The sequence below is a fragment of the Engystomops pustulosus genome, chromosome 4 (assembly GCF_040894005.1).
Source record: "Engystomops pustulosus chromosome 4, aEngPut4.maternal, whole genome shotgun sequence".
NCBI lineage: Eukaryota > Metazoa > Chordata > Amphibia > Anura > Leptodactylidae > Engystomops > Engystomops pustulosus.
The window spans coordinates 62,127,929-62,153,340 of record NC_092414.1 but is presented as its reverse complement, the minus strand read 5'-3'; the positions used below and the strand labels follow the sequence as shown (position 1 = coordinate 62,153,340).

Here is a 25,412-nt window from a genome sequence, read left to right as displayed (position 1 = left end):
TGAGAATTTGCATCTTGACATGAACACTACAATTCACCAATCTAACTGAGCTAGAGCTATTTTGCAAAGAAAAATGGTCAGAACTTCCAGCATCTAGAAGTGCAAAATTAGTAGAGACATAAAATAAGTAGAGACATACCCTGACTTACACCTAACAATACAGTTATAGCTGTTACTACAAAGCATTAACTAACACCTTTCAGCTTTTTAATAGGAGAAAATTAGCAAAAACATATTCTTCCAACCTCACACCAGTTCACAAAATTCCTAGATTTGTTAATTATTTTTACCTTAACTCTGCAAGGGAGTTCTTCATTCTAGATGATAACTGGATGGGGGACTTGTATCTTTTTTTCAGCAATTTTTTCTTCTTTTTATTTTTGTGACTTTTGTCATTTTTGCGACTTTTTACTGTGACTTACTGTTGTTTGGTCGCCTTGGTCAGCACCTTGTGCAGTGTGCCGTATGTATCTTTATTTTGGAGATGTTCTGTGCTACTTTTCACTTATGTATCACTTTTGTACCTACTTTTTAGGTGCAAATCTGCACCTGTTCCAGGGCAGGTGCTGAGTAGGGATTTTTTTTCTTGCACACTGTTTTACCATGTAAATTGCAATTATGCTTTAAATGTTTAAAATTTTGCAATTAAACCTGTTGGGTATTAAAAGTTTGGGCTGTTTTTTTTATTTATAAAATTTTGCATTTATATTTTATTGAAAGTTATTGGTTACTTCTAAGGGTATGGTCACATACGTATTCAAACAGCTGAGAAGAGGAGATTTGCCTAATTACATTGCTTTCAACATGGCGTTTACACAATAATAACACATGATGTTAACGCACATGTTTGTTAAAGCTACGCTAACATAAGCATTTGGTGACACCAATGTAATTAGGCAAATCTCCTCTTCTCAGCTGTTTGAAAATACATGTGTTAACACCACTTGTGACCATTGCCTCATTTGTCGTAATCTCCCTGGGGTGTGAATAGAGTGCTTAAAAATGCAGGCCAGGCCTCAAATCCAAAATTTACAGCAGTGTCCACTCATGTACATGACTCCCCCTCACATGGCTTTGTACATGTAGATTTAAAACATTTGCAAAAAACACCTGCCATCTCAAAGAAAAAAAAACTAAGACGCATGTCCCCCATTGATTTCAATAAGTACCAATTAATGCACCACTTTGAAGATTTGCTTGTATCTCTACATATTTCAGCTAAATGGACATTGAATTGAGTAAAATGGTAAATATATTGCCTCTAATTTAACACCAGGACTAGGAATTACTTGTATGCACACTAATTCTTAACTGGGTAAAGTTTAAAACAATTAAACTACTAATTATTCTATTCTATTCTATTATATGTATATATATATATATATAATTTGACCAATAAGTTCCATAAGTGGAGATAAATAATATCAATGGTTGGGGGTTGTTCTGTCATATACTTTGATAACAAATTCTTATTATTAATAATTATGTTTTATTAGTTATTTTAATATGATTTATATAATTTTTAATACATAATCATTTTTCTCAGTCAGTGTGAACAATAAAACTTATTTTATTTAGAAAAGTCTTCACATATCAATTCAAGAAGTACAATGGGCCCATAAGTAAACATAAGAAGGTTCTAATGAAGTATCTCTTTGAAAAATATTTACAGGATCTACATACAAAATGGCAGGATGACAAATATGTTTTATTGTGCCAATGAACAAACAAGGAAAAATGACAACACCCTCCAGCATTCTCCAGGATGTATATAAGAAGAGCAAAAAATCCTTACATTACAAACCAGCTTAACCATCCTAAGAGCATCATGAAGATCGCCATCACCTTCCTTTGTCTGGTCATTGCCAGTTTCATTGGTAAGTTTTTATAATGAACACAAAATTGGATGACTTGTGATGTCCCCAGTTCTCTGTTTATATGAAAATCTGCACTTTAAGATATGGTTAATAATTATTTTATTTCACCTTCTCTGTTAAAAAAATATCTATGATACTCTTCCTTTTTATGTAGGTTGTAAAATATTATGTGACTGATTAATGAAATTTTATCTCTATAAAATAATTAATACATTTTAATTGCCATTAAACATAATATTCTAATCCATAAAAACTTTATTCCTTTTAACCCCCTCAGCATTTAGGTTGTTGAGACCATAATGGTGCCATTACATTTTTTAATTTTGCCATTTTAGCAACCAGAACTTTTAACTTTTCCTTTCATATGGCTGTGCAATGCCTTATTTTTTGCAGGACAAACTTTAGTTTTTATTCCCCATTTGTTTGTAAATACTGTATAAATTACAGCAGGACTAACTTTAACAAATACTAAAAAACTTTTTTGTATACTTATACATTAAACAATTGTTTTATTTAAAGGAAATCTATTATCAAAGTAAAGCATGGTAAACCAGGGACACTACTCATATATCCAAGCACTGTTACTGTGTTGATCATCTTTTTTTTTGTTATTCATGGCTTCTTTCCTGCTAAAATAAACTTTTAAAATGATGCTAAAGAGCCTTAAAGATCCATTACCAGAGCCGTTCATATTCTGTCTTCATAGGCTGTTACAATCTCCCTCTTTCCCCTGTTTCTCAGCGATTCCCCAATCCCCCTGTTTAGCTTCAGCACACAGTAGGAGAGTGAGGCGTGCTCCTGCACAATGTAACAGCTTGTGATCATACAGAACAGAGACATTTTGAAAGTTGATTTTAGAAGGAAGGATGCCATGGGTAACAATCTCAGAAGATTAGCACAGTTACAGAGCCTGGATTTATGAGTAAGTGTCCCTGGTTTATCATGATGGATTTCTTGGTACATTTCCTTTATATGTAGCCAATGTATATGTAGCCAATGTATTAAATAAAAAAAATTCTACCTCGCCTAGTTAAATCCTTACTGTTCTATTGATGGTACTGACAAGTCTCGTGCCACCTGACTCAGAGATGGCACACATACTTTTCTGTTCACTGCAGCTAATGACTACTGTAGTAAGTCACTTATTTGACTAGCACATGAATATTTAATTAGTATCTTTAAATCAGAGCACCTAGAGCATCTTAAGCAGTAGTGAGCCCTTCCAGAACAGGGGGACAACGGCCCACATGGGACCCGCAAAGCCTTGTTTTGTGGCCTGCATTCTACTCCCTGCAGGTCCAAGAGTTGACAAAAGTGGTGAAGAGGTATTCTAGTACTAAGTATTCTAGGTTTTGTTTAGGAGATGTTTGGACTTCTCTTATTAATACATTTATATAATGTCTGAAATAATGCAATAATTGGAGTCCTACATAGGTTCTCACCTGGCTCATTACAACTTAGCTAGCACTATAACATCCAGGACAGAGGAAACATTGTTTATGTAATGAGAGTGGATCCATCCCATTGCTTCTCTGCATTCTGCATGCATGCAAGCATTGAATAGTATGCAGCGCCCTCCACATGTCATATCCCTATTAATCTGATATTAATAACAATATTTAAAATATATTTCTATCCGGTACAGGATATCAATATCCCAAAATATATACAGAGCACAAAGCACGTATGAACATGAGAATGTTAGCATGTTTTTCAATTTTTACAGACCCCAGCACACAAAATATACATTTGCAAGATTTGCCGGTAAGAGCATGTGTTTATTTTCTAGAACATTTTATATAATGTAGAGAATAATTGTTGTATCACAAATAAATATTATATTAAATAAATATTTAGAGAGATTATCTTATCTTTTTCATTGTGATAGAATGAAAACAAGGAAGGCTACAGGATCCAATTTATTTACCTGAATGTTATAATAGTTGAGATACTGATTAAAGAAAGTAAGAATCGGGTAGTATGTATTACATGTATACAGGTGTGTCTACACTTACCACAGCACAGTTTTCATCTTGTGAAATATATTATCTACTCTTGTGATGCAAACAAAAGCCTTGAATTATTGTGTTTCACCATACATAGATGGCTTTCAATTACAGATCTGATATTGTATATCCTATTTTTGTCTAACTATTTAATGTCCAACAAAGAGGGAATTTAAGGGGCTTGGCGAGGAGCTGCAGAACAGCATTTATGTAGTGAGTAGGTCAGTCATCCCTACACATGTTATCCAGATGGATGGTGATTAGAGATGAGCGAGCACTAAAATGCTCGGGTACTCGTTATTCGAGACAAACTTTTCCCGATGCTCGAGTGCTCGTCTCGAATAACGAGCCCCATTGAAGTCAATGGGAGACTCTAGCATTTTTCAAGGGGACCAAGGCTCTGCACAGGGAAGCTTGGCCAAACACCTGGGAACCTCAGAAAAGGATGGAAACACCACGGAAATGGACAGGAAACAGCAGGGGCAGCATGCATGGATGCCTCTGAGGCTGCTTAATCGTACCATTATGCCAAAATTATGGGCAACAGCATGGCCATGACAAAGTGACCGAATGAGGCTTGATAGCATCTAAAACATGCAATAATTGACCCTGACACTATAGGGGGCGGCATGCAGAGGCAGCGGCAGCAGCGGCAGGCTAGAGAGTGGCATGGCGACATACCCCAAATGGACTCAGGCTTCACCAAAGGAGGTGAGCAAGAAGCGCTGAAATGATTTCCTATGTGAACAAAAGGTTGACGGTATATTTAGTCGATAACACAGCATGGTGGCGACATAGTGACCAAGTTCCATAACGTATCTGGTGAAACACCCGAAAAATGAGCCTGACACAGCTCTTTTGATAAGGGGACGACATGTGGAGGCAGCCATGGAGACGACTTTCATGATTAAGAGCGACAGTATGGGGCATTCATATTGCGCTGCTATGATTGCAACTTCAGGTCTCCAGCATGGCGGCGACAGATAGACCGAGTTCCACTATGTATCTGGTGAAACACCTGAAAATTCTACCTGACAAAGCTCGTTTAATAAGGGGATGATGTGCTGCATATCCTCTCTTGCTCCAGCATCTGGGGTATAGAGAGTTGAAATGAGACATTGGTCGACGCTGTGGAGGATCGTGGAGGCAAAATGGACAGAAAACAGCAGGGGCAGCATGCATGGATGCCTCTGAGGCTGCCTAATCTTGGGATGGAGCTGGCGGTCCACTCCCAGGCGAGCTTTCGCCTGTCCACGCCCCTGTCTCTCGGCTCCTCCCCACCCAAAATGGGCCTGGGGGCCAGAAGCGTTTACTTTGAAAAAATTATAATTTTCAAAGCAGGCCGGGTCGTTTGAATATTTCACCTAGGAATAATGGAATAGCATAGTGGTTCTATTTTTAATTGTTTTTACGGAAATGGTTCCATGATTAAGAGCGACAGTATGGGGCATCCATATTGCGCTGCTATGATTGCAACTTCAGGTCTCCAGCATGGCGGCGACAGATGGGCCGAGTTCCACTATGTATCTGGTGAAACACCTGAAAATTCTGCCTGACACAGCTCGTTTGATAAGGGGACGATGTATGGAGGCAGTGAACTAGTAGTAGATTAAAGGTGCTGCAGTTAAAACTATGTTAGTCGGATCTTGGGATGGAGCTGGCGCTCCGCTGCCAGGCGAGCTTTCGCCTATCGAAGCCCCTGTCTCTCGGCTACTCCCCAAACAGCACTTCTAAGAACCTTTTGTATAAGATCAAGTGTAGTAGCGTTCTTATAAGTTTGGGATATGGCGGGTGAGGGGAATGTAAACAGATGCGCAAGAAGCGCTGAAATAATATCGGTAAATGATAAAAGTTTGCCAGTATATTTTGTGGATTACACAGCAGGGTGGCAAAAAAGTTAACAAGTTTGATGTGGAAGCCATGAAAACAGCCCAAAATTCTGCCTGACACAGCTCGTTTGATAAGGGGACCATGTATGGAGGCAGTGAACTAGTAGTAGATTAAAGGTACTGCAGTTAAAACTATGTTAGTTGGATCTTGAGATGGAGCTGGCGCTCCGCTGTCAGGCGAGCTTTCGCCAATCCAAGCCCCTGTCTCTCGGCTACTCCCCAAACAGCACTTCTAAGAACCTTTTGTATAAGATCAAGTGTAGTAGCGTTCTTATAAGTTTGGGTTATGGCGGGTGAGGGGAATGTAAACAGATGCGCAAGAAGCGCTGAAATAATATCGGTAAATGATAAAAGTTTGCCAGTATATTTTGTGGATTGCACAGCAGGGTGGCGACAAAGTTAACAAGTTTGATGTGGAATCCATGAAAACAACCCAAAATTCTGCCTGACACAGCTCGTTTGATAAGGAGACCATGTATGGAGGCAGCTATATGGACGACTTTTGGAGGCAGCTATGGCGACGACATGTGGAGGCTGCTATGGAGACAATTTAATTTGGATAGTGCCTGTATGTGGCAGTCCAAAAAAGTTTTCAAACCAGAGGAGCAGGTAGGTGGTCCTCCAGAAAAATTAAATAGATTGAGTGCCTGTATGTGGCACTCCCAAATATTGCTTAAAACAGAGGACCGGGTAGGTGGCCCTCCAGAAAAATTAAATACATAAAGTACTATAGCTAGAGCCAGTTGGCCCTGGCAAAAAATAGCCAGTTTCCTCTGCTTTAGTGTACAAAGAAGAGGAGAAGGAGGACAATGAGGAGGAGGAGTGCATACATTATTCAGGTTGAGCTTCTTTCACCTGGTGGAGAATGAAAATCCGGAGAAATCCAGGCTTTATTCATCTTGATAAGCGTCAGCCTGTCAGCGCTGTCAGTCGACAGGCGTGTACGCTTATCGGTGATGATGCCACCAGCTGCACTGAAAACCCGCTCGGACAACACGCTAGCGGCAGGGCAGGCAAGAACCTCCAAGGCGTACAGCGCCAGTTCGGGCCACATGTCCACCTTTGAAACCCAGTAGTTGTAGGGAGCTGTGTGATCATTTAGGACGATGGTATGGTCAGCTACGTACTCCCTCACCATCTTTCTGTAAAGATCAGCCCTACTCTGCCGAGACTGGGGACAGGTGACAGTGTCTTGCTGGGGTAACATAAAACTGGCAAAGGCCTTGTAAAGCGTACCCCTGCCAGTGCTGGACAAGCTGCCTGCTCGCCTACTCTCCCTCGCTACTTGTCCCGCAGAAGTACACCCACTGCCGCTAGCGCTGTCAGAAGGGAAATACTGTTTCAGCTTGTGCACCAGGGCCTGCTGGTATTCATGCATTCTCACACTCCTTTCCTCTCCAGGGATGAGAGTGGAAAGATTTTGCTTGTACCGTGGGTCCAGGAGAGTGAATACCCAGTAATCGGTGCTGGAATAAATTCTTTGAACGCGAGGGTCACGGGATAGGCAGCCTAGCCTAAGCCCTCGGGTTAAACATTTTCCAAATTAAAGTGTAAACTTTAAATTTTTTTTTTTTGTGTTTATTTTTTTTGTTTATTTATTTTTTTAAACAAAACGATGCTATCCTATTGCTATGGCTAGTTTCTAACCTACACTGACAGCACACAACTGGATTTTGTGCTGTGCCTGATGACTTTGAGTTATAAAAAGAAATAAACGTAAAAAAAAATAAATCAGCAGACTCTGCCTAATTCAAATCAAACCCATAATAAATTGTCCCACTTCGGTGTTTGAGGTGGATATGCGTGTCACTAAGAGCTAAACACAAGGGTCGCAAGTCTCCCAGCAAATTCCTCACAATATGGTACTAGCTGCACTACTAATGCCAGCAAGCCCAGCCACAAGCAAACAAAAAAAAGGAAAATATATAACGTTATTGTAGGCCTAAGTAAGCCGTTGGGGTTCTCCTATGGCTATTTTCTAGCCTACACTGAAAGCACACTGCTTTGCAAGATTACTTTGAGCTATAAAAAGAAATAAAGGTAAAAAAAAATAAATCAGCAGACTCTGCCTAATTCAAATCAAACCCCTAATAAATTGTCCCACTTCGGTGTTTAAGGTGGATATGTGTGTCACTAAGAGCTAAACACAACGGTAGCAAGTCTCCCTGCAAATTACTCACAATATGGTACTAGCTGCACTACTAATGGCAGCAAGACCAGCCACAGGTAAACCAAAAAAAAAGTAAAATAAAACGTTATTGTAGCCCTAAGAAGGGCTGTTGGGTTCTTGTAGAATCACTCCTGCCTAACACTATTCTAATAGAACACCCTAACGCTTTCCCTGACCAGCAGCTGCTCTCTCCCTAGCGGCATCCAGACAGAGAATGATACGAGCAGCGCGGACAGGGGCTAGTCTATTCCAGGGTCACCTGATCTGGCCAGCCAACCACTGCTATCGACGTGTAAGGGTACCACGTCATTCTGGGTGGAGTGCAGAGTCTCCTGGCTTGTGATTGGCTCTGTTTCTGGCCGCCAAAAATCACAACGGCGGGAGATGCCATTTTCTCGAGCGGGCGAAGTATTCGTCCGAGCAACGAGCAGTTTCGAGTACGCTAATGCTCGAACGAGCATCAAGCTCGGACGAGTATGTTCATCTCTAATGGTGATATGAATAGAGACCGCACTATAACTCACAATGACCTAATAAGGATCATGATAATGGACATTGTTAACCAACTAAAAAAAATCCACTGAAAACCTCATTTACTAACCACAAAACAAATGTGCATTAGTTCTCACATTTACCTCCTAGATAGAAATGCACAAAGATCCAGCTTCTTGTTCTTTTCGCACAAATCTCCTTCCCCAGTGATCATGAAAGAAAAGATGATGAATTGCAAAGTGTTCATTCATATGAATGATCTTACTAAACCTTTTTGCATTTAAATGTAACATAAAAATAACCAGTTTCCTAACTGCTAATTTTATTTCAGAAAGATAAAGTTGACTGTGTTGTCCGTTTCGCTTACGAAATCGTTTCGAAAGTGGAGATTTTGAGGGTAACATTTAACAGTAATGTTTTCATAATATTTATTAATTATCAAGTAAAGTTCTGCTGACAATAGGAATATTTCTTACTACGCACAAGTCCTTAGTCTTCATTCCATTTATAAAGTGGATTCACTTTGTAAAGACTGAACATGTTGGCTTTTATAGATATAACTAAGTTTATCTTGACATTTAATGAAATGAGAGGGTAGGCGAGAACTTTCACACTGACTGACTGCAGTATAAGGCCCCTTCCACACTAGCGTTGCATTTCACGTCAGGGTGCAATGCGTGAAAAACTTACATTTTTGGCTGCGTTTTTGTTCCATTTTTCCTTGGAGTTATTAGCGTGTTTGCGTTTTTCACGCGCGCTTTTTTGCGTTTTTGGTGCGTTTTTCACGCGCGTTTTTTAAGTCAATGGGACTTTTTCAAAGGGACCATGGTTCGGGAATAAAATGTTTTATTTTATTGAAAAAGAATGTCTTCTGATAAATTAGCAGATGTATGCAAACATCTACAATCTTTTCTTCACTTTTCCGCGCGTATATTATCTCCCGACAAGTTAGCAGATGTGAAGAACAGTGAAGAATAGAATAAAAACTGTGAACACAGGATCATTTAAGTGAAAAACACAGTAAAGAACACAGTGAAGAATAGATTACAGATGTTCGGCACATCTGCTTACTTGTCGGGAGATACGCGCGGAACGGTGCAAACAAAATAGTATGTGAAGAACAATATATATGTGTGTGAAGAACACATTGCAGATGTTCGCACATCTGTAATCTATTCTTCACTGTGTTCTTTACTGTGTTTTTCACTTAAATGATCCTGTGTTCACTGTTTTTATTCTATTCTATACTGTTCTTCACTGTGTTTTTTTAATTAAATGCTCGATCTCGAGCAGGGGAATTATTCATGTCACTTAGCAACCCATCCATTTAAAACGCATTGCACTCGCATTGCACTTGCAATGCTTGCGAGTCCAATGCATTTTTGATGCGTCTCCATAGACTTGAATGGGGCGGGAAAAACGTGCGTGAAACGCAAAAGTAGAGCATGCTGCGATTTGGACTTTCATTTTCTATAGCTTTTTTCTGTGATATCATGTTACAATCTTTAAGTCTGCTACTTTTTTACACCTTATTTACAGTTTATATTATAACTATTTTTCAATTGAATAAAACTGAATAGCAGAATAACAACTAAAAGGTTTTTCTCTCACTGGAACAAAGTTTTGGCATAGATAGTTTTCTCCACTGCACTGGAAGTTAATCTAGGGCTTTCAGTAAAGGGGTAGTCCAGGTTTTTTTTTGTCCCCATGCTTATTGCACAAAGGAGTTATGACCTTGAATGTTATGAAATTGTAGGATCTAATTCTGTGTTGAACAATCAGTATGAGCCGCAGTGTAATGGAAATAGTTTTACTTGTATTTTTCTAATTTTCACAGAAATGTCCTGAAAGTGAAAAGAAGGCAAGGACGAAAATTGTAGTTGAGGACGTGCTCTCTGGAATGGTAATTAAATATCACAATATGTAAATATTTATTTTTAAATGTTAGTGGTAAAGAAATATGCTTTTTAGGGGGATAAAAAACTGCTCCAGTGTTACCTTGAAGGCATTTCCCTATACATCAATCCATAACATGTTGTGGGCAAAAATAACATCCTCATAGTGAATTGGTTTGGTTAGGTAAGAGGCAAGCCATGGGGGTCAAACAATAAAATAAACTCCTTATGGAGATTTAGCCTTTACAGGTCACCTGAAAATAGGTTTTCCATGGTGGAATAAGGAAATCTATGCCTCTCTATATATGAATGGATGGATTATAAGAAGCCTGGTGCTATTATTTTGGATGGTAGCCAAACCAGTATTTTTTTTAAAGGGAATAGTCTCCCAAATGTATAGGAAAATCAGGCAACTGCCTGGAATAGTAGAGAAATGGTCAAAAGATATAGATCATATAAGATAATGTTGGAAAAGACGCAAATCTATCAAGTCCAACCTATTCATGATAAACATCATATGTTTCTAGGAAATAAAGAAGTCAGGGTCGCTAGGGAGAATGCTGGGACTTCTGGTTCTTCTGCTGGTGCCAGCAGCGTTCTCCGACCCCCGGCGTGTATCCGCGCAAACTCCACCTCTCATCCCGGGCAGCGGCTGCTAAGATCTCGCGCTGTCTAGGAGTTGTTTTCGGAACTGCTGGGACTTGTGCTACCTCTGCTTGGTGCCTGGTTGTTCTGCACCATGAGGGGTTAATTACCAGAAGCTGTCCAGCTCCTATCAGGTTCTGGAGGTGGAGTTCTGGCTGCATAAATTGCAGCTTCACTAGTCACCTGTGCCAGTGTTTGAAATCCCTTCTCCACTCGCTCTCAGCATTAGGTTTGACTTGCTCTGTATCTGTATCTGTATCCTTGTGACCCCGGCTCGTTTTTTGACATTGACTCTTTGCCTTCTGATTTTGCTATTGACGTACCCTCTCGTGAATCCGGCTAGTTTACTATTCTATTGTGTTTTATGTTTGTCAGTCTGTTTGTGTTTCCCTTCCCACACTTATCCAGTGTATTTCGAGTCTTCAAGTAGTCACCCCACGGTTTAGCGTTGGGGGGCTATAGGAAGGGACAGAGGTTGGGGCAAGCTCAGGGCACACTATCCCCTGTCTTTTGTGTTACCCAATCCTAACAGAAGTAATATACAGTGGTATTGTAGTTAAATTTAAATCATAGAGGTTGTAACATTGCAGTTATTTCAGTTCTCTGTCTTCCAAAATGTCTCTCATCTGCCAAGTTGCCCCAAATTTACAATTTCTGTGTGACATTTCCAGTAAATAGTCAAATATCCACTGCAGACATTTACACCTTATGTAAATGTGCCTTATTAATCTTTCATCTTATTAATCTAAGCCACTGTAATAAATCTGATGTTCAAAAGACATCCAAAGAGCTTAACAAGATTCTGCCAAATAAGAAATCTACCCCAGACTATGAATTTCACTATCCAGGGCATTATTCATGGTTTTTTGGACTATTGCAAAGGTTCACTCTTTAAATGAAAATTTTCTTCTTTTCAGAAATTACTAGCCATCGATCTCGGATGTACACTGACGGATCTCTTAACGCTTATAGTAAGGCCCTTTCTGTCAACTCAATAGTTTGTGCTCTAGCTTACAGTATTTCATGTAATGTAAGTTCTATAAATGTAAAGTTCACTTCATCAGTCATCAAACTATGCAGTAAAATCATGAAAATCTCTATAGGATGAAAACTACTTTCTACTTTTTTAGGTTTCTGATTTTCTGTGAATAATGATAGAACTTATTTTGGGTTAAAAAAAATCACACACATAAAATAAACTGTTGCTATTCCTAATTTACATATAAACTCAAGGTGGGCAGCAATAATAAAATATATCATTTGGCATTATTCTTTAGGTCACAGGTCCTATTTAAAGGTCTTTAAATAATTTATCTTAGGCTCAGATCACAGCTTCGTTTGGGGTTTTCCAAAAAGTTTTTGTTTACCTTGTGTTCTCCATTGACTTCGGTCAGGTGTGAACTGAACCATAGTCTGATCACTAGAGCCACTTACCTTCAGCATCTTGAACTGATAATACTTATAATGAAAAACATTTTAGAAATCAACATGAAAAATATATTTTACTTCTTTTTAAATTGAAAAAAGAAAACTGCACGTTAGTAGTTAGACAAAATGCAACATCTGAAGCAAAATATAAACTAAATATATAAGAAAGCACTGTATAAATAAGATAATTATTATGTGATTTACATGTATTTTTTCGGATTTGCCTCTTGACCTTATTGATAGTCTCTTGGTAAGTAGCAATCTATATATGTATAAGCATCTTTTATCAGGTCTTTCCCTATTATTGGGCTGACAATGAAACCTGTCAGTGGCAGGAGGGTGGGGACAGGAGTGAACCTGTGTGTCATCTCATATCACTTTATCATTAAGCTTAATATGATCCGAAAGGTAGAAAGGATTCCGTCCTTACGGTAGTAGGAATAAAGGACTATACTCCCGGCGTTTCTCCGATCCAAAAATGGTAGTTTTTATTATAACATATAAAATCAAAAGTTAAAAATGGAAATAAAATATCAGACAACGCGTTTCGCATCCTATTGCACGGACGCTTCCTCAGGTCTAAATTACACTTGTTAGCCCAACATTATAAATACCCATCTTACAGGAAGTGATGTCAACAGGAAGTGATGTCAACTAATGAACTCGCGTATAAACAATTTGCATTTAATATTTTATCACAAAATAATTCTATATTATCTCATATAGTACAAGACTAAAACTAGAACATGTTCAGCCGAATAAATACTATATAGATTATACACAAACCTCCAGTATAAAAGTCAAATCAGCAATTAGGGGGTAGTACTATGGAGGGTTAAATTATTAAAATATAGCTTTTATTAGTCAATCATAAAAAACCACCTATTAGGTGGATACAAATAAATATGTCAACAGGGGTAACAATGGGCACTCATCACCCGATACCCATGCGGAAGTGTATGTATGTGATAACACAGAGAGCTTAAACACAAATCAATGTAGAATACTTTAACTCAATAGATGATAATCTCCTACCATGATTCCAGTGTCTCCCAGCTCGACGGGTAGGTAGTGGGGGCAACTTTGAGCTGTCCTGTCCCTAAGGCCACCCCTTTAACTCCTGCCCTGGCAAGGACAGTCCACATCTGTCCTTATCACTAAAGGTGTATGCCCGCTGTCAGCGTCACTTATCCCTGACGCGTTTCGTCATTAGACTCCTCAGAGGGATAGGAACCAATATCGCCTTCCACCCTTTGCGGTTAGGCGTGCGTGGAGCATATCAAGTTCGATGAAAGCATGTTATCCAACAGTGCTTAGGGAGATTACTGCACCTCTCCTGTCCTGGTGGTGGACCCGGAGAGTATGTGTGCAGGTTGGCGGTGATGAGCGCCACAATACAGGCACTTCCGCCTCATAAAGACCAGAAGCCCCGCCTCCGCAACCTGTGATTGGGCACACCTCCATCCCTCCTTAACTGCTATAGGTCAAACCTTTGTCCGTCATCTGCGCGCGGCGGACCGCGTTGAGAGCATCTTCTCAGACGGACCTGAGTGAGAACTATTGCTTCATAACAGAACGGAAAGGCGGAGGAGAGTGCGCATGCGCAGAATCTGATGGGGGAGGTCTATGGGTCGCGTCTCCTAGAGACGCTGATGCGTCCAGCCCCCGTGCTGGACGTGAATGTACTCAGAGTGGTATGCCAGAATCTTACGGAGGAAACCAGATCAACTACGATGTGGATATCGGACTAAACTTAGTGCATAACACCTAAACTCAATTATGTACAGTACACAATCACAAATATTAGTGAACGTTTGATGACACCATAATGAGTAGGTAAGTAATACTGTGAACTCAATGCCCCAACGGATCCGCATTTTAGATGGAGCAAATTTAAAGTAATACACAGCATATTTATGCTAATGATAGGGACAATATAGGTGGAATACACAATTTATGCTAGAGATAGGGACTATCTGGATGAAAAACAAGATTAAGCAACTGCTATTACTGGCGATGCCATTGCCGTGCAGGGACAGGGACATTCAACATTTGTCATTAGGAGTAGTTATTGTGTCATACTGTGGAAATGATATCAGGTCCTGAGGTCCTCACAGGAATGATACAAAGGACAGATGATCGTTGAGCCCTTTAGGCTGGATAGTATCCAGCCTATAGATCCACTTCGCCTCCTTTTGGAGGATCATTTTGTCCCAGTTGCCACCCCGTTCAGGATAAGGGACTTTCTCGATCCCCATAAAGCGTAGAGCTGTCGCGTCACCTTTATGGTGTAACCATATATGGTTAGATATGGGTTTATCCCTTTTATGGGTTATATCCCCTAGATGTTCTCCCACTCTTCTGCGCAGTTCTCTAAAGGTCTTGCCTACGTACTCAAGGCCACACTTGCAGGTGATCTTATAGATTACACCCATACTTTTACAGTTTATGTAATCTCTGATATTAAATTGGGCCCCGGTCGTATTACTCCTGAACATTTTGCCAGTCTGTATGTATGGGCATGTCATGTCCCAGGACTTGTTTCTATTCATTGACATGTATGTGTGTTATACTGCTTTGCCTTTTGACCCTCCTGTCTTCCTGTTCCCTAGCTGCAGTATTGTAACTCCTCCCCTCTCCCTCATGTATGCAGCCATCTTTGTCAGGAAAAGTGTATCTGTATCTGAATGTCTCTGCTACCCTGGCAAATTATATCCTTTTCACACCGTTGTAACCAGCATTTCTTCAAGATTTCTGCACTAAATAAAGCTGGAATCTTCCCACATGCTTCTTCGATGGAGTTGACACTATCTGACAAAAAGTGATTTCGGTGTAAGTACTGGTTAAAACAAAGATATAAGACTATCTATAAACACCTGCTTACAGCCAGGTCATTGAGTCAGAACAGTGAAAAGGATCATAGACTGCCAGTCCCAGCCGTGGGGACAGAGACTCAGCTACAGCTACAGTCATAGCAGCCATCCCTCCTCAGAGTAATCCATCCTGTGTGTATTCCATTATCATGGCTGAGGGACACTCAGTACAGGGAGGCATGGATCCCAGTCTGCTGTCCAGTGATAAGGACAAACGCTCTGTTAAACCTACATGGAAGGTTAGAGAGAACCTTGAAAGCCTGCAGCATGAACTGTCATCAGACATTATGAAACTGTGGAAAAATTTACAGGCACATGTCTTCACCATTTCCTTGCCTGAACATAATGTATTGCCTCTAGAGGGAGCCCTAGAGACACTGTCCACTATGCATGAGCATTACATGCTGAAATGCCAAGAATATGAAAACATTCTGAAAAGAATCAATACACAAGATAGTCTAGAAGAACTGCAAAACTTCCAGCATCTTAATGCTGAACGAGACGGCTTAATATATGAAACTTTGTCAAAAACAAGGGCAAGAATTGTGCAACTTCAAGAGACAACATCTTGTACTTCTGAGTCCACAAGACGTTCTAAACGCACGTCTAGGTCGCGATCTTCAAAATATTCAACACTCAGTGAGCAGCTTATAAAGGCGCGTGCAGAAGCCGAGGCGACTAAGGTTCAAGCCGCCTTTGCGCAGAGGAAGGCTGAAATGGAAGCAGAGGCAGCGCAAAAGAAAGCTGAAATGGAAGCAGAGGCAGCAGCCAGAGAAGCAGATGCAGCTAGAAGAAAGGCAGAAATAGAAGCTCTTCAGAAACAATGTGAGCATGCTGTAGCCATCGCAAAGGTGAAGGTCCTGGAAGAAGCAGCCAGTGGGAGTGAAAGAGACAGTGTTGCCTTGAGCGGAATGGATGCAGAGGATCCTCTCAAGCGTACTAGAGACTATGTGTTAAGCCAAAGCAATGAACCCCAGATTGCTATTACCGTTCCTGACAAACCAGATATGTCTTCACAGCGACAACACATAATTCCTCCTGCAATATCCCAAAGTCAAGGTCAGTACAACACTCTGCCTGTTCATCATCCTGATTCTTCACTCTACATAAATCACCACGGCCCTACACCCCAGCACGCTCAACAAGCTAAAACGCCAAACCCTAACAATGGCCTAGCATCATACCAAGCCACAGCTAAGTCTATGGACAGTAAGCCACCTCCTGGGCTAAACACCTATGCAGCCTCATTTACACCTCTGTTTCTTAGCCAGAACGCCGAGAACAATGTGACCAACATTACTCAGCCAGCATTTCCTTGTCCAAGCTCAGAGCGAACAGACATGTCAGAGTTTGCAAGATACATGTTACGCCGTGAACTTACTAAGACCGGACTCACAAGGTTTGATGACCAGCCTGAGAACTACAGAGGCTGGAAATGTGCCTTCAGAACCGCAATTAGTGACCTCGGCATCACTGCTGCTGAAGAGCTAGATCTGTTGATCCGATGGCTGGGCCCACAGTCCACAGAACGTATTAAGAGACTCAGGTCTGTCCACATTGGCAATCCTGCAGCAGGTCTTACAGCTGCCTGGCAGAGACTAGAGCGAACCTATGGCAGTCCTGAAGCAATTGAGAGTGCTCTCTTCAAACGGTTGCAAAGTTTCCCAAGGCTATCTGGCAAGGACAACCAAAAATTTCAAGAGCTTAGTGACCTACTTTCAGAGCTCCAACTAGCCAAGACAGACCCTCACCTACCTGGTCTCAGCTACCTGGATACTTCTCGTGGGGTAAACCAAATAGTTGCCAAACTGCCACTTAACATTCAAGAAAAATGGGCTACAGTTGGGTCAAGATACAAAAGAGAGAATGAAGCCTGTTTTCCTCCATTTGACTACTTCTGTCAGTTTGTCAGCAACATTGCAGAGTCCAAGAATGACCCAAGCTTTTCCTACGGTGAATCCAGCGGCCTCAGTTCACCGCCTTCTAAATATGACAGCCCACACTCCGAGTACAGAAAACACAGAGGTCCAGTGTCAGTAAAAAAGACTGATGTTCTTCCCACTACCTCATCAGCTTCTGAGGAGCTCAGCTGTAAGATCAACCAAGGTGAAAAGATTGAGAACCCCAATCGCCTATGCCCTATTCATAAGAAGCCACATCCTCTCAAGAAGTGTATTGGCTTCAGAAAGAAGCCACTTCAAGAGCGCAAGGAGCTGCTAAAGAAGTTTGGAATATGTTACCGATGTTGTGCTTCCACTGAACATGTTGCTAAGGACTGTAAATCCACTATAAAGTGCATAGAATGTGACAGTGAGAACCACGTACAAGCTCTTCACCCCTCTCAGTCCAGCCCTACACCATCTACAGATCTCCCTCCTCCAGCAAAGCATGGCGGGGAGAACACAGATCAAGCAGCAAGGCCTATTACAGTATCCTCTTCATGTACAGAAGTCTGCGGAGAAGATCTTTGTGACAAGTCCTGCGCAAGGATATGCCTGGTCAAGGTGTACCCAAATGGTCAGCCAGAAAAGACTTTAAAGGTGTATGCCATCCTGGACGACCAGAGCAACCGATCACTTGCAAGGTCAGAACTTTTCGATCTGTTTAACCTAAAGGGGGATGCTTACCCATATACCTTGGGCACTTGTAGTGGCATTACAGAGGTTTCAGGGAGAAGAGCCAGTGGACTTGTAGTAGCTTCTCTAATGGGAAATCTAGAGGTACCTTTGCCCACACTTGTTGAATGCAACCAGATACCATCAAACAGACAGGAGATCCCTACACCAGAAGCTGCTCTCCATCATCCTCATCTAAGGACCATAGCCAGTGAAATACCAGCTCTGGACAAAAATGCAGAGATCCTGCTTTTACTGGGAAGAGACATTCTCAGAGTGCACAAAATACGTCAGCAAATCAATGGTCCACATGATGCACCATTTGCCCAGCGCCTTGACTTAGGCTGGGTTATTATAGGCAACGTCTGCATTGACCGAATGAAAAGGCCTACCAAGATATCCTCATTTAAGACTCATATATTGCCAAATGGTCGGAGCACTTATTTTCAGCCATGCCCATGTCATTACCAGGTGAAAGAAAAGATGAGTAACTGTAAGGGGCAGCATGATCAGCAAGATGACATGAACATTTGCCTTCCATGGGATGATAGCCTTGGATCTACAGTGTTCAACACCACAAGTGATGACAACAAGTTGGCACCTGCTAGAGAAGATAAAGAATTTCTCAAAGTAATGGATAAGGAATTTACTCAAAATGATTCCAACAGCTGGGTAGCACCTTTACCTTTCCGTGCTCCAAGAACAAAACTACCAAACAATCTGCAGCAAGCAGCCTCAAGATTTTCATCTTTAAAGCGTACCTTAAAGAGAAAGCCAGAGATGGAAAAACACTTTGTAGACTTTATGCAGAAGGTGTTTGATAGAGACCATGCAGAACCTGCACCGCCACTAAAGGAAGGAGAAGAATGTTGGTACCTGCCATCATTTGGTGTGTATCACCCTCGGAAACCAGACCAAATCAGAGTGGTGTTTGATTCTAGCGCACAGTTTGAGGGAGTGTCTCTCAACAATATGCTCCTCACTGGTCCTAACCTCAACAACAGTCTTCTAGGGGTCCTAATGCGCTTCAGACAAGAACCTGTTGCAATAATGGCCGACATTCAACAGATGTTCCATTGCTTCATTGTTAAAGAAGACAACAGAAACTATCTTCGGTTTCTTTGGCACAAGGACAACGACGTCAACAAGGAAGTCATAGATTATCGAATGAAGGTGCATGTCTTCGGCAACAGCCCATCTCCTGCTGTAGCAATCTATGGACTCAGAAGGACAGCCCAACAAGGTGAGAAGGAGTATGGTTCTGATGCTCGTCAGTTTGTTGAGAGAAATTTCTATGTTGATGATGGACTTAAGTCTTTACCCACAAGTGAAGAGGCAGTCGATCTTCTTACCAGAACACAAGAGATGCTGTCTGCAGCGAATCTCAGACTTCACAAGATCATCTCCACTAACCATGAGGTAATGAAAGCCTTTCCCTCAGAAGATCATGCCATCAACTTGAAGAGTCTTGATCTCGGATCTGATGCTAATCCTGTGCGCAGCCTAGGGTTGCTCTGGAACATTGAACAAGATACTTTTACTTTCCAAGTGTCTGCTTGTGATAAACCTTTCACCAAGCGAGGAGTTTTATCTGTTGTGAACAGTATTTACGATCCTCTTGGGTTCATTGCGCCCATCACCATCCAAGGCAAGATACTGCTAAGACAGCTTACCACTGAAAATACGGATTGGGACTCTCCGCTACCTATTGAGAAACAACTAAGGTGGGAAAAATGGAAAAGGTCTCTGGAAGTGTTAGAGCAACTCCAAGTTCCACGTTGTTATTCAACCAGCTCCCTTTCAACAGCCATCAGAAGGGAAGTCCACATCTTCTCTGATGCATCAGTGGAAGCCATAGCTGCAGTAGCCTATCTGAAAACCACAGGAGCCAGCAATGAGACACATTGCGGATTTGTCTTAGGTAAGGCAAAACTTACTCCAAAACCTGCACACTCTATACCGAGACTTGAGCTTTGTGCAGCCGTGCTAGCAGTTGAAATTGCTGAAGTAATACGAGACGAAATAGACATTTCAATTGATTCGTTTACCTTTTACACTGATAGCAAAGTCGTGCTCGGTTATATACATAACCAGACTAAACAGTTTTACATGTATGTCAGCAACCGAGTAGAACGCATCAGGAGTTTTTCTATGCCTGAACAGTGGCAGTATATCTCCACGGAACTTAACCCTGCTGATCGAGGAACAAGACCTGCACCAATTGCACGTCTTTTAGATCACATGTGGTTATCTCCTCCAGAGTTTCTGTGTGAGGAAACTTGTCTGACTCCATCCAATGATGTCTTTGAGCTAATTGATCCTGAGTCTGATAAGGAAATCAGGCCCACAGCCTCCACGTTGTACACCTCTGTAACTTCAAAGGTCAAGCTGAAGTCACATCGCTTCGAGCGTTTCTCAACTTGGTCATCCATTGTGCGAGCTATTGCCAGATTGGTTCACATCTCTCGCTGCTTTGCTAAGGACACACCATCACAGTGTCATGGGTGGCATACGTGTAAGGAACACCCTACTGCTTCAGACCTTGAACATGCTGAACAAGTCATCATCTGTTGTGTTCAACAGGAAGTGTATCATCAGGAGATAAATTTTATCTCAAAAAACATCAGTTTGTCCAAGAGTAGTGCACTCTACAAACTCAATCCAGTGCTCGATCACCACCAGTTACTGAGAGTGGGCGGCCGGATAGAGAGATCTGACCTGTGTAAAAAGGAACAAAATCCTATCATAATACCAGGTGGACATTACATTGCTACATTGCTGATCAGACACCATCATGAGCTAGTACAGCACCAAGGCAGACAGTTTACTGAAGGTGTCATCAGATCAGCTGGTTTCTGGATTGTGGGCATGAAGAGATGTATTTCCTCTGTACTCCACAAATGTGTTAAGTGTCACAAGTTAAGAGGAAGACAGCAACAGCAGCAAATGGCAAGCCTACCAGCAGACCGTCTAAGTACTGATCCACCATTTACTTATGTTGGGGTCGATGTCTTTGGTCCATGGCCAGTAGTTACTCGTAGAACCCGTGGTGGAGCTGCAAATAGCAAGCGATGGGCAGTACTGTTTACTTGTCTCAGCATTCAAGCAGTACACATTGAAGTAATTGAATGCATGGATGCCTCTTGCTTCATCAATGCCCTTAGAAGATTCTTCTCCATTCGTGGACCTGTCAAACAGTTGAGGTCCGACTGCGGTTCCAACTTTGTGGGAGCTTGCAAGGAACTACAATTGGAAAACTTCTTGACCAACAATAGATGTACTTGGGTGTTTAACCCTCCACATTCATCCCATATGGGAGGATCCTGGGAACGCATGATTGGAATTGCACGCAGGATACTTGAATCAATGCTAATGGACAACAAGTCTTCCTTGCTTACTCATGAGACATTGGTCACTTTCCTTGCTGAAGTATCTGCCATAATCAACGCAAGGCCTTTAGTTCCAGTTTCCTCAGACCCTGATTCTCCAATCATTCTCACTCCTACAACACTTCTTACTCAGAAGATCGGAACTGCTGATATTCCTCCAGGCACCTTTGACCACAGTGACATCTACAGACGCCAGTGGAAACAGGTCCAACATCTGTCTAATGTGTTTTGGCATAGGTGGAAGAGAGAGTATCTACATATGCTTCAAAGCCGTCAAAAGTGGCAGACTCCAAAACCTAACCTCCAGGAAGGCGATCTTGTTCTATTAAAGGATAAAGAAGCTCATCGTAATGAATGGCCCATGGGTCTCATCACTAAAGTCATACCTAGCGACGATGGAAAGATTCGCAAAGTGGAAGTCAAGGTAACAAAGGGAGGTTCCGCAAAGGTCTTCTTCCGTCCTATCCATGAGCTAGTGCTTCTGCTACCAAAAGAAGAAGCTACATGAGTGACTTGGATACCCACTTAGCTTATGGCGGGGAGCATACCGCCATAGACTATGATATCACCTGTGGATTACAGTGTGGGTTGGTAGAAGTTTTGCTGATTGCGTCTTCCCCAATCCGAAGATGGGTTTACTTGAACTTCTTCACAGTTTCGCATCAGGATTTCAAATCTTCAACCCCAAGATTTGGACTTATTGCTATTGTTTGCATGTTGTTTTTTCTCTTGTTTACAGGTTTTAAGAACAACCTTTGGACTCATACGACATTCTTTCAATTTTGGTATATTATGAAATCTTAAGATTTGAGACGGGGAGTGTCATGTCCCAGGACTTGTTTCTATTCATTGACATGTATGTGTGTTATACTGCTTTGCCTTTTGACCCTCCTGTCTTCCTGTTCCCTAGCTGCAGTATTGTAACTCCTCCCCTCTCCCTCATGTATGCAGCCATCTTTGTCAGGAAAAGTGTATATCTGAATGTCTCTGCTACCCTGGCAAATTATATCCTTTTCACACCGTTGTAACCAGCATTTCTTCAAGATTTCTGCACTAAATAAAGCTGGAATCTTCCCACATGCTTCTTCGATGGAGTTGACACTATCTGACAAAAAGTGATTTCGGTGTAAGTACTGGTTAAAACAAAGATATAAGACTATCTATAAACACCTGCTTACAGCCAGGTCATTGAGTCAGAACAGGGCATGCGATACACCCCCCGCAACGAAAACTGCCCGTTATTTGTCTATCCAGCCCAGGGGCGGACTGGCCATAGACTTTACCGGAAGACTTCCCGGTGGGCCGGTGCCCTGAGCAGCTGATAGGGCCGGTCCCTTCCTCCGCTTGGCCGCTCCTCCTCTCCCTCACTACATGTGTCGAGCTGTCGGGCACATCACTTCCTATGTACAGGCTCCTGCACTGCCCTCCCTCCCTGATGCATCCATATGATAAATTAACCTTATGATATGGATGCACAGCAGGGGTGGCAGTGCAGGAGCCTGTTCTCCCCTGCAGATGTCAGCCCTAGCGCTGGGCTCCTCACAGGCCCAGCCCTGCACATTACACAGGAGACCACGCCCCCACAGCACAGCCGGGCCTGGCAGCATGGAGGAAGAGGTGAGTGCTGGAGGGGTGGAAGGGGGGATGGTGCCTGCTGTGTGTGTGTGTGTGGGAGATGGGGCTGGTGCATGCTGTGTATGTGTATGGGAGATGGGGCTGGTGTGTGCTGTGTATGGGAGATGGTGCTGGTGCATGCTGTGTATGTGTATGGGAGATGGGGCTGGTGCATGCTGTGTATGTGTATGGGAGATGGGGCTGGCACATGCTGTGTATGTGTATGGGAGATGGGGCTGGTGCATGCTGTGTATGTGTATGGGAGATGGGGCTGGTGCCTGCTGTGTATGGGAGATGGGGCTGGTGTGTGCTGTGTATGTGTATGGGAGATGGGGCTGGTGCATGCTGTGTATGTGTATGGGAGATGGGGCTGGTGCGTGCTGTGTATGTGTATGGGAGATGGGGCTGGTGCATGCTGTGTGTGTGTATGGGAGATGGGGCTGGTTCATGCTGTGTATGTGTATGGGAGATGGGGCTGGTGCCTGCTGTGTATGGGAGATGGGGCTGGTGCCTGCTGTGTATGGGAGATGGGGCTGGTGCCTGCTGTGTGTGTGTATGGGAGATGGGGCTGGTGCGTGCTGTGTATGTGTATGGGAGATGGGGCTGGTGCGTGCTGTGTATGTCTATGGGAGATGGGGCTGGTGCATGCTGTGTATGTGTATGGGAGATGGGGCTGGTGCCTGCTGTGTATGGGAGATGGGGCTGGTGCCTGCTGTGTATGGGAGATGGGGCTGGTGCCTGCTGTGTATGGGAGATGGGGCTGGTGCCTGCTGTGTATGGGAGATGGGGCTGGTGCCTGCTGTGTGTGTGTATGGGAGATGGGGCTGGTGCATGCTGTATATGTGTATGAGAGATGATGCTGGTGCTTGCTGCTGTGTGTATGGGAGATGGGGCTGGTGCATGCTGTGTATGGGAGATGGGGCTGGTGCCTGCTGTGCATGGGAGATGGGGCTGGTGCCTGCTGTGTATGGGAGATGGGGCTGGTGCCTGCTGTGTATGGGAGATGGGGCTGGTGCCTGCTGTGTATGGGAGATGGGGCTGGTGCCTGCTGTGTATGGGAGATGGGGCTGGTGCCTGCTGTGTATGGGAGATGGGGCTGGTGCCTGCTGTGTATGGGAGATGGGGCTGGTGCCTGCTGTGTATGGGAGATGGGGCTGGTGCCTGCTGTGTATGGGAGATGGGGCTGGTGCCTGCTGTGTGTGTGTATGGGAGATGGGGCTGGTGCATGCTGTATATGTGTATGAGAGATGATGCTGGTGCTTGCTGCTGTGTGTATGGGAGATGGGGCTGGTGCCTGCTGTGTGTGTGTATGGGAGATGGGACTGGTGCATGCTGTGTATGTGTATGGGAGATGGGGCTGGCGCATGCTGTGTGTGTGTATGGGAGATGGGGCTGGTGCATGCTGTATATGTGTATGAGAGATGATGCTGGTGCTTGCTGCTGTGTGTATGGGAGATGGGGCTGGTGCCTGCTGTGTGTGTGTATGGGAGATGGGACTGGTGCATGCTGTGTATGTGTATGGGAGATGGGGCTGGCGCATGCTGTGTGTGTGTATGGGAGATGGGGCTGGCGCATGCTGTGTGTGTGTATGGGAGATGGGGCTGGTGCATGCTGTATATGTGTATGAGAGATGATGCTGGTGCTTGCTGCTGTGTGTATGGGAGATGGGGCTGGTGTCTGCTGTGTGTGTGTATGGGAGATGGGACTGGTGCATGCTGTGTATGTGTATGGGAGATGGGGCTGGTGCGTGCTGTGTATGTCTATGGGAGATGGGGCTGGTGCCTGCTGTGTATGGGAGATGGGGCTGGTGCCTGCTGTGTATGTGTATGAGAGATGATGCTGGTGCTTGCTGCTGTGTGTATGGGAGATGGGGCTGGTGCATGCTGTGTATGGGAGATGGGGCTGGTGCCTGCTGTGCATGGGAGATGGGGCTGGTGCCTGCTGTGTATGGGAGATGGGGCTGGTGCCTGCTGTGTATGGGAGATGGGGCTGGTGCCTGCTGTGTATGGGAGATGGGGCTGGTGCCTGCTGTGTATGGGAGATGGGGCTGGTGCCTGCTGTGTATGGGAGATGGGGCTGGTGCCTGCTGTGTATGGGAGATGGGGCTGGTGCCTGCTGTGTATGGGAGATGGGGCTGGTGCCTGCTGTGTATGGGAGATGGGGCTGGTGCCTGCTGTGTATGGGAGATGGGGCTGGTGCCTGCTGTGTATGGGAGATGGGGCTGGTGCCTGCTGTGTGTGTGTATGGGAGATGGGGCTGGTGCATGCTGTATATGTGTATGAGAGATGATGCTGGTGCTTGCTGCTGTGTGTATGGGAGATGGGGCTGGTGCCTGCTGTGTGTGTGTATGGGAGATGGGACTGGTGCATGCTGTGTATGTGTATGGGAGATGGGGCTGGCGCATGCTGTGTGTGTGTATGGGAGATGGGGCTGGTGCATGCTGTATATGTGTATGAGAGATGATGCTGGTGCTTGCTGCTGTGTGTATGGGAGATGGGGCTGGTGCCTGCTGTGTGTGT

At 43.3% G+C, this 25,412-nt stretch overlaps 1 protein-coding gene across 1 annotated transcript in view; it reads left to right on the top strand.

Moving 5' to 3' along the window:
- The first annotated feature begins 1,704 nt into the window (after positions 1–1,704).
- The window catches only part of LOC140126520 (uncharacterized), a 51,699-nt gene continuing 27,991 nt past the window's right edge, over positions 1,705–25,412 (top strand). The window contains exons 1-5 of the mRNA XM_072146060.1: positions 1,705–1,877; positions 3,604–3,641; positions 8,766–8,831; positions 10,272–10,337; positions 11,892–11,945. Of these exons, the coding sequence (XP_072002161.1) occupies positions 1,766–1,877; positions 3,604–3,641; positions 8,766–8,831; positions 10,272–10,337; positions 11,892–11,945 (336 nt within the window). The 5' untranslated portion in view covers positions 1,705–1,765. The remainder of the gene's footprint in view (positions 1,878–3,603; positions 3,642–8,765; positions 8,832–10,271; positions 10,338–11,891; positions 11,946–25,412) is intronic.